This window comes from Mus caroli, chromosome 5, assembly GCF_900094665.2.
Source record: "Mus caroli chromosome 5, CAROLI_EIJ_v1.1, whole genome shotgun sequence".
NCBI classification, from domain to species: domain Eukaryota; kingdom Metazoa; phylum Chordata; class Mammalia; order Rodentia; family Muridae; genus Mus; species Mus caroli.
In genome coordinates this window covers 114,398,193-114,407,308 of record NC_034574.1, presented here as the reverse complement: position 1 = coordinate 114,407,308, position 9,116 = coordinate 114,398,193, and the positions used below count along the sequence as shown (strand labels likewise).

Genomic DNA, 9,116 nt, shown 5'->3' with positions numbered 1-9,116 from the left:
GTAAACTCCAGAGGAGCCTCTGAGTCACTTTCACATCGAGGACTGTGAGTTGTTTCCAGGAGACACGAGGATGACTGCCATTCTCTTGTTTATTTCTTCAGGATGTATTTATATCACCCTGGGAACACGTGGGGGGGGGGCATCTGGAACTTTCTTCCACTCCCAATGGGAACGTTAAACGATGCCATCGCGTTCAGAAACAGTTTGCTAGTTCAAAACAACCAAAGCCCCAAACAAAACAGAAACACGGGCACCCGCAGCAGCCGCAGAGCCAGCAGTGAGCCCGCAGTTCCCTAAAATATTATTTGAGGGAAATAAAAGCACGTGGCAATTAGTTGGATGCGGTAGCATCAGCCTGCAAAACCAGCACTGGCAGGGATGGAGGCAGGAGGATATTGATTGAGTTTAAGGTGATCCTTACTACATAGGCAGTTTGAGGACAAAATGTTGGGATTAAAAGCATGGGCCTCTGTGCTCTGCTTTTGTTAAGATGATGACGATGATGACGACGATGACGATGATGATGAGATGATGATTAATCTCTTGATATCCTGACTTACAGCTGGACTTACAGGCGGTTCTGAAACACCTGTTGTGGGTGCCGAACACCAAACTCTCCAAGAGTAGCAAGCGTTCTTAGCTGTGGAGACGTGTCTCTCCAGTCCCACAGCTGTATGTTGTTTGCAGTTTACACGCCAGCGTAGACTTAGAATTCCACACCCCCCCCCCCCTTTGTATCCATAAGGTACGAGGCGCAGGAAGAAGCCACCAGGCCCCGCAAGGAGACCCTGGCTGGCACATCGGAATCTCTGACACCTCAAAGAGGTATGGCAGGAGGAAGCGTTCATGACAAGGATGACAAGGAGTGGGTATTAACGGCCCATGACAGAGCGCAAACGCCACCCACAGTCATCGTAGGCTCATCCGGACGTTTGCCCTGCACCATCCTGGCAATCAATGCAGATGCCACCGCTTCCAGAGGTGTGTGTGTGGGGAGCGGGGAAATGACCCTCGGAATCCGCCCCCTGAGCTGTGAGCCAATGGAGGATGAGGAGGCGGGCCCGAGGAAACGGCAGCGCTGCGGTCCAATGGACTTCCATCAGGGCCCCACGGCTGGCCAATGGGCGTGGCCCTCGGCGACGGTGGGAAGCGGCTGGGCAGCTGGGCGGTTGTTGGCTCGGGGCGGCCGAGGCGGCGGTGGCGGTAGCGTTCCCGCTGGGCTCGGAGGTGAACGCGGGCGGCGGGGTGGGGCGGGGCGGGGCGGGAGGNGGCGGCCGTGACCCAGGCTCGCGGCGGGAGGCGGAGGCCCAGCCCGCTCCAACCGCCCGGGCCCGCGGAGTGCAGAGCGGCCGCTCCCCGAGGCGCCGCGGTGGCGTGTGGCCGGGCCTGCCTCCGCCTCCCCCGGCCTCCCGGTCCGCTGAGTCTTCCCTGCCGTCGCTAGAGGTCTGTCAGTCCGTCCCGCCGCCCTCTTTGTCTGCGTGCTTTCCCGCAGACACTCGCCTTAGGGTATTGAAAAGGAACCTTTGCTTGGTTTCCGGGCTTTGCTACACTGGACTCTTGGATTCGTTAAACAGTGTCAGTTTGCTCGGGCGCTGAGGCTGCTGGCGGGTGACTTGACAGTGTCCAGATCAGCCTGTCGCTTTGTTAGCAGTGAAGTCTATTTCTGTGTCGTGGGAAAGAGTGATGTAAACATCGGAGCTGCCTTGTATCCTGGACGGGAAGCGAGAGAAAGGGCTGGAGCTGACTGCTCTTGCCCTGCGAGCCCGGGTGGGAGGGCCTCAGATTTGGCCGAGGAGAAACACCTAAGTAGACAGTGTCAGCATCGTACCATTTGATAAGATGTCCAATATTAGCGCTCTGCTTACATTTGGTTTTGCTTTTTTTTTTTTTTGGAAATAGGGTCGAATCCATCCTAGGTTGGCCTTGAACTGACTAGGTCGCCAAGAAGGTTTTTAACTTGTGGTTCTTCTGTCTCTATATCCCTAGTGGTAAATTTACAGGCATGTACCATCATGCCCAGTTTTATGCCTGGTCAGGGAACACAGAGCCCCGTATCGCTTGAGCCCCTGCTAGTTTGATGAATACTCCTGCCAAATGTGTAGAGCCTGAATTTAGTCCAAGAAAACACCAGACAACCCCCGCCCCCAAATGGAAGGATTGGTTACAAAATAGCTAGCCAGTAGCTAGAAACTCTTAGTAACTGCCAGTCTTCGCTAGCAGGCTCTGATTAAGGTACTAATTAGCCGGTCAAGGCTGTGAGAGATTAGACACGAGAGAGCTTTCAAATTAGAGTAAGTAGTAACATCTAAGAGCTTTATGCCACCCAGGACTGAAATTGAACCAGAGAGCGGGGATAGGTGGTCTCCTCACTGACATTTGAATAAGGCCTGAGGATTGGTTACATTAAAAAAAAAAAAAAAGAATTAGGGTTTAATAACATTAACTTTTACTGAAGTTGGGTGAAGGTCATAAGGGAATTCTTTGTATTTTAAGGCTTTGGGGAGGGGGCAACATTTTGTAAGTCCTATTTTTTTACATTGAAGATGAAAAGGAATACCCCAGGTTTTTATTTTTTTGCTTGTCATCCCGAGAGCAGAAATGAAACAGAAAGTGATACCTTTTCCTTTGCAGTTTTCAGGAAGAGCTGAGATGGCCGAGTTTCGAGATGACCAGGCTTCTAGGCTGTGTGACAACTGGTAAGACATAGAATCTCATAGTTAGAGGACAAAGCAGCTCTGTAAAGACTTAGGTGGTTTATTGGCAGGCTGTATTGTGTTTATTGGCCGTATGTGATTCTAAACTATGCAAGTCACTGTAACTACAGCCTTTTAATCATTTGGGCAGATGGCTTGTTTAGAATTTGACAAGAAGATTTCTCTGGGTAGAAGAGGGAGTGGAATGGTAAAACTGGGACTTGGGGGGCTCTGTTCTGTCTTTAATAACTTAATAAGATGGGTCCCGGGCTGGAGGAGTGGCTCAGTGGTTAAGGGCACTGCCTGCTCTTTCAGAGGACCCAGGTTTGGTTTCCAGTGGTAGCTGACAAGTCTCTGGAACTCCTTTTACATGAGATCCAATAGCCTCTGGACTCTCTGGACACCAGGGACACAGACACGCATGCAGGCAAAACATCCATACACATAAAATAAAAGAAATAAAACTTTTTTTTTTTTAAAGATACTTAGCTAGGCATGGCAGTGCACACCTGAGTCCCAGCACTCAGAAGGCAGAGACAGGAGGATCTTTGTGAGTTCCAGGCCAGTCTGGTCTACAGTTTGCTATATAGGGAGACCCTTCTTAAAAACCAAACAAGTAATACTGGAGTGGTTTGGACTCTCACTCACCTTCTTTGGGAGTGGGGGTGGGTAGTGGTAGGGACGGCAGACAGTCATGTGGCCAGCTCAGCCAATGAGCTACCCTCAGCCCTTACTCACATATAAGAAGGGAGCTAACTTTTTTTCCCCAGAGACCTGCTTTCTCTGGGTAGCCCTGGCTGTCCTGGATCTCACTTTGTAGATTCACCCTGTGCCCTTGATAACTCACAGGGATATCCACCTGCCTCTGGGTCCCCAGCACCAGGATTAAAGGTGTGTGCCAGCACTGGCTGAGAACTGATTTTTTTCATATGTTCGAAAAAGTGTGGTCATTTTTGTTCATTTGCTTGAGACCAAGCTGTCATTGAGCTTCATAGAGATCCACATGTGTGTCTGCCAGTGTTGTAGAAGGAAGAACTTCCCTCAGTGGTCACGAGGCTGTCTTGGGGTGCCTGGGACGAAGTCTTCCTGACCTGGCTCTATATGTAGTGATGGAAAAATTTGCTGAGCAGCTCAGGACGAACTTTTTCTTTCTTTCCTTTTTTTTTTTTGTTGTAGAGGGTGTTTTAAGGCAGGGCCTTCCTACATAGCCCAGGCTAGCCTGGGACTGGATATGTGGGCTCCGAAGTAAAGATGACCTAATTCGAAGACCTTCTGTCTTACCCTCCAAGCACTGGGAGCCGCCATATGTAGCGACAGTAGTAACTGGTCTTTCTCAGGGGTGGGGAGGGGACCCAGGGCTTCTCAGCGGTCCTCCTGAGGACTGACAGCATGCGCGTGCACCGCTATGCTGTCTGTGAGTGAGAGGGCATACAAGCTGTGCTCAGGACACTGTGCAGGACTCGGGTCTAGGAAGCATCTTTACCTGCGGGGCCTGATGTGGCTTCTTCAAGAATTTATTTTGCTGTTTTCCTGCTGGTACATGCTGCATTTTACTTAGTTTGGTTTGGTATTCTTCCTTGGAGACAAGATTTTGCTGTAGCCTACAAGGTGGGTAGCCCCAGACTAGCTGTACATTTGGTTCATAGACTAGTATAGCTCCGGGTCCTCCAACCTGCCTGAGCCTCCCGCATGCTCACATCACAGGCTTGCATCACTGGTCCTAGGTCTACTAATTCTCTCTTTTCTCTCTTTTTTATGATTTATTTATTCATTTACTTCATGTGCATTGTGTTTTATCTGCACATATGTCTGTGTGAGGGTGTCAGATCCTCTGGAACTGAGGTTGTAGACAGACAGTTGTGAGCTGCCAAGTGGGTGCTGGGGATTGAATCCATCTTTCCAGCTCAAGAAGACAGGCTCTTTTTTCCCCTTAAGATTTGCTTTTTTTAATTTAATTTTATTTTTTAATGTATGAGTGCTCTGCTGCATATACACTGTACATCCATAGGCAAGAAGAGAGCATCAGATCCCATTACAGATGGTTGTGAGCCATCATGCAGTTGCTGGAAATTGAACTCAGGACCTCTGAAGAAGCAGCCAGAGCTCTGCCATCTCTCCAGCCTTGTAACGCTCTTACTTAAAACTAATGGAGAAAGAACTGTGTATTCTGTTTGTGTGCATACATGCACATGTGTGAGAGTGTGGCTTGCCATTTCAGCAAAACTGGTTGGCCACGAGCCCTGAGTCTGCCTGTCTCTGCCACGATTCCTGGCATTTACACGTGCCCAGGAATCTGAACACAGGTCCTCAAGCTGGCACAGCAAGTGCTGTACCCACTAAGTGAGCGCAGTGCAGTAGCTGGTTTTGGGCTTCCCTTACCACGTGATGTAGTGGGGAGACACTGGTGGGGGAGACTGGCCTGCTGATGGGGAGTTTGAGCAGAGCTCCGTTGCTCGCCCTGCCCTCGTGGGTGGCTGAAGGGCATAGTTTAGAGAGTAGCTTTTCACTGGTGCTCCCTGCTTGCCACTTCAGAGAGTCCCCAAGTGTCATTTGCATGTCTGCATAAGTCAGTGGCTTTGTCACCATTGATGTGGATAAAATAAGAAAATGTCACTTGAGAAGCAAAATGGCATGTGGCTGAGCCATCCTGATTCCCAGTCTGTTGTCATTGGAGGGAGTCTGGGACAGTGTATAAATAACTGCTAAGGGATTCAGAAGGCACAGTGCAGGAGCTAGTGAGAGCAAGGTTGCCTGGTGCAGAGCAACGCACAGAAGAAAAGCAGCTTAGCAGCTTAGCGTGGACGACAGACCTAGCCACAGCAGCCTGTCTGAGCAACTGTTCACACTGCAGGTTTTGAAAGCTGCTCTGGGGGTGCTGCAGAGATGGCTCAGTGGTTACGAGCTGCTGCTACTACAGCAGAGGACCCAAGTTCAGTTCCTAGCACCCACATATGGTGGCTCACAGTCACCTATAACTCAAGCTGTAGGTGGAATCGGATGCCTCTGGCCTCTCGGCATCTGCCCTCCTGCGCACGTCCCCATGTATGCATGCATGTAAGAATATTAACTATATCTTTTGTAAAAGTTTTTTTTGGGGGGGGCTAGATAGATGGTTTGGTGGGTAAGAGCACTTGAGCACCTGTTGCTCTTCCAGGGCACCTAGGCTCAGTTTTCCCAGGGTTCAGTTCCCACACTGTGGCTCAAAGCATCCATAAATCCAGTTCCAGGGGATCTGATGCCCTTTCTGGCCTCTATGGGTACTGCACGCACATGGAGCACATACATACATGTAGGCAAACCATTTATACACAACGTCAGTACATCTAATAAAACTGTTGGTTTTTGAGCCAAGTATGGTGGCCACACCTTTGATTCTAACACTTGGGAGGCAGAGGCAAGTGGATGGATTTGTTATGAGTTTGTGGCCAGCCCTGGTCTACATAGAGAGACCCTGTTTCATAAAATAAAGGTCTTTGGAGCCTTTTCTGCCACCTCTCGTTTTTCCCCTCGGTGTTTTGAGGTAGGGTTTTTCTGTGTAGCCCTGGTCATTCTGGAACTTGCTCTGTAGACCAGGCTGGCCTCAAACTTGGATCCTCTTGGTTGCCAAGTTGTACGCGACCATGCCTGGATCTGGCTCTCTGTCATCTTCAGAAAAGGATCCTCCGCACTGTAATTGCATGAGGTACAACTAGGCAGTTAGTAGGAAAGAAAAGTCTGTTGTGATTAAAAATGCTTTTGTCCTAAATGGTGTCTATTTATTATACTATATGTATTTATTCTGTATGCACGCACATGTGTACCATGGTGTGCAAGTGAAGGGCAGAGGATAGATATCCTTTGGGGATCAGTCCTTTCTACCTACTGTGGATCCTGGGGTGACATTTGGGTTGCCAGGCTTGAACCATCACACCAACATGGAAATATTTGTCACCTCTTCTCTTCTGGTTCTGGACATTCCAGGCCATGGGAGGATCAGCGATAGGAGCCTCCCGGTACCTGGAGGCTGAGGAAGGAGCTCCAGGCCAATTGGAACTACACTAGCAAGAGTGTGACTCGAGAAAGTCAAACACACAGAGATAACAGTCATTAGGCAGGCCAGGGGGTTTCCATTCCCAGCACTCAGTAAGCTAGGGCAGGAAGATGGCTGTGAATGGGAGGCTTGTCTATACGACAGTGACAGCGTGAGAACCTGTCTCAAAACACAAGCTGGGCACACTGGGTCTCACCTACAGGCCTCACCTTTGTGAGGTGGAGAGAGGAAAATCCAGGTCTTTTATGCAGAGTGACTTGAGGCCAGCCTGGGCTCCATGAGTTCCTGTGTGAAAAGGCAAACACAAAACCAAAATGTCGCTGGGGACCAAACACTGACAGGGCATGTGTCCATGTGGTGGTACTGTGTGAGAGAGGGTGTGGGTCACACAGTAATGCTTGCCTTTCTTTCCGCTTACTTCTGCAGCAAGAAGGAAATTCCTGTATTTAATTTTACCATCCATGAAATCCACTGTCAAAGGAACATTGGTGTGTGCCCTGTCTGCAAGGAACCGTTCCCCAAATCTGACATGGACGTTCACATGGCTGCAGAGCACTGTCAGGTGACCCACCCATCCCCAGATGTCCCCGGGGAAAGGTGTTGTGACAGGGCCACTGGATTGACTCTTTTCATCCTAGGTGACCTGTAAATGCAACAAGAAGTTGGAGAAGAGGCAGTTAAAGCAGCATGCGGTTAGTGTCCGTGGGAAGGAAGGAGGGATGCACTTCTGGGGCCAGGCCCTGCTGAGACCACAGAGCCTCATGCAGCAAGCAAGCCTGTATAAGCCTGTTCTCCATCACCTTGCATGCAAACCTTTGCTTATAGCCCAGTTGAAACTTTTACTGACCCTGCCAGATGGGCTCCTAGCTCCTGTACTCCTTCCTTGGGCTGCGTTCTTGCCCCTATTGGTGCCTTCCTGGCTTGTTCTATATGTTGAGGTCATATATAATGTGTGCATGTGGAGGTCAAAGGGTATCTTGTGGGAGTCAGTTCTCCTTCCTGGGCCTCAAATTCAGGCTGTCCAGCTTTGGCAGCAAGTAACTATAGTTGTAAAACCATCCCACAGACCTCCAGCTCCTTGTTAGAAAGCAAGGCATTCCTGCCCAGGTTAGAGAAGGCTGAAGTCGATACTTAGTTTCTTGCCCAGTGCTGAACTCCAGCATGTGTGTGTGTGTATAATACACCCTGGCCACCTTGCCTTACAGGAGACAGAGTGTCCTCTGCGGCTCGCCATCTGCCAGCACTGTGATCTGGAGCTTTCTGTTGTCAAGTTGAAGGAGCATGAAGATTACTGTGGAGCCCGGACAGAGCTGTGTGGCAGCTGTGGGCGCAACGTGCTTGTGAAGGAGCTGAAGACTCACCCTGAAGTCTGTGGGAGAGTGGAGGAGGAAAAGAGAACGGAGGCTGCCATCCCTCCGGAGGCTTACGACGAGCCCTGGAGTCAGGACAGAATCTGGATCGCATCCCAGCTCCTCAGACAAATCGAGGCTCTGGACCCGCCCATGAGGCTCCCTGGAAGGCCCCTGCAAGCCTTTGAGGCAGACCCCTTCTACAGTAGGACTGCCAACCAGAGGAGCATGGCAGTCCAGTTTCCAGTTCAAAATAATCTTTGTGAGTTGTGCTTGGCATTAGAAAGTGGGTGGTGCCACCATCCCAGGACCAAAGGGCAACAGGACTTTGGAGACAAATAGATCTTGATGCTAGAAACATGACAGTCACTGGGTAACAATGGGGAGGATACCACACTTGCCTGTACAGCAGGAATAATGAGCCTTGTGGTACACTGTTGCTGTTAGGATGGATGGCGATGGGCTGACGGAGTCCTTAGTCTCTGAGGCACCTGTAGCATGCTCTCAGGTTGTCACCAGGGCTCATTAGCACAGGGACGGGGCAGATGAGATGAGAGCAGTGTTGAGCCCAGTGCCAGTCTGTCTCATAGTTACCAAGCGTGACCCTGCTGATTGGTCACTTGTATGATCCCAGTGGCTTATTGTTTGATGGCACATGTCAAGTTCAGAAATCCCTGAAGGCAGAGGGCTCAGGGTGCCAGTGAATTGGCAGGCTTCTGCTGGTCTTGACAGCCTGTCAGGCTTGGCTTGTGCCCATCTCTAGTGTGCTCATGCATGCTTGCTTTCTTCCCCAGTTGAAGAACAAGAAAGGCAGGAAAGGAACAGAAGCCGGCAGTCCCCAAAGGACAGCGCTGAGAATAATGCACACTTGGACTTCATGTTGGCCTTGAGTCTGCAGAATGAGGGACAGGCCGCCAGCATGGTAGAGCAGGGCTTCTGGGAGTCTGTGCCTGATCCAGCTCGTGCTGGGCCTATATCTCTAGGTGACATAAAGGGTAAGATTGCTTCTTTTGCATAGTCTTTACAATTTTTTTTTTTTTTTTT

General features: G+C 50.1%; 1 protein-coding gene across 5 annotated transcripts in view; it reads left to right on the top strand.

The window, feature by feature from the left end:
• The first annotated feature begins 1,142 nt into the window (after window positions 1-1,142).
• Window positions 1,143-9,116, top strand: part of Trafd1 (TRAF-type zinc finger domain containing 1) — a 14,801-nt gene continuing 6,827 nt past the window's right edge. For 2 of the 5 annotated variants that reach the window (XM_021162573.1, XM_021162570.1), the window contains exons 1-6: window positions 1,143-1,227; window positions 2,632-2,696; window positions 7,150-7,285; window positions 7,362-7,415; window positions 7,929-8,334; window positions 8,867-9,067. In XM_021162573.1, the coding sequence (XP_021018232.1) occupies window positions 2,650-2,696; window positions 7,150-7,285; window positions 7,362-7,415; window positions 7,929-8,334; window positions 8,867-9,067 (844 nt within the window). In that variant the 5' untranslated portion in view covers window positions 1,143-1,227; window positions 2,632-2,649. Of the gene's footprint in view, window positions 1,228-1,305; window positions 1,444-1,892; window positions 2,292-2,631; window positions 2,697-7,149; window positions 7,286-7,361; window positions 7,416-7,928; window positions 8,335-8,866; window positions 9,068-9,116 lie in introns of those variants that run through there. The other 3 variants (XM_029477647.1, XM_021162571.2, XM_021162572.2) reach the window with 2 other exon arrangements.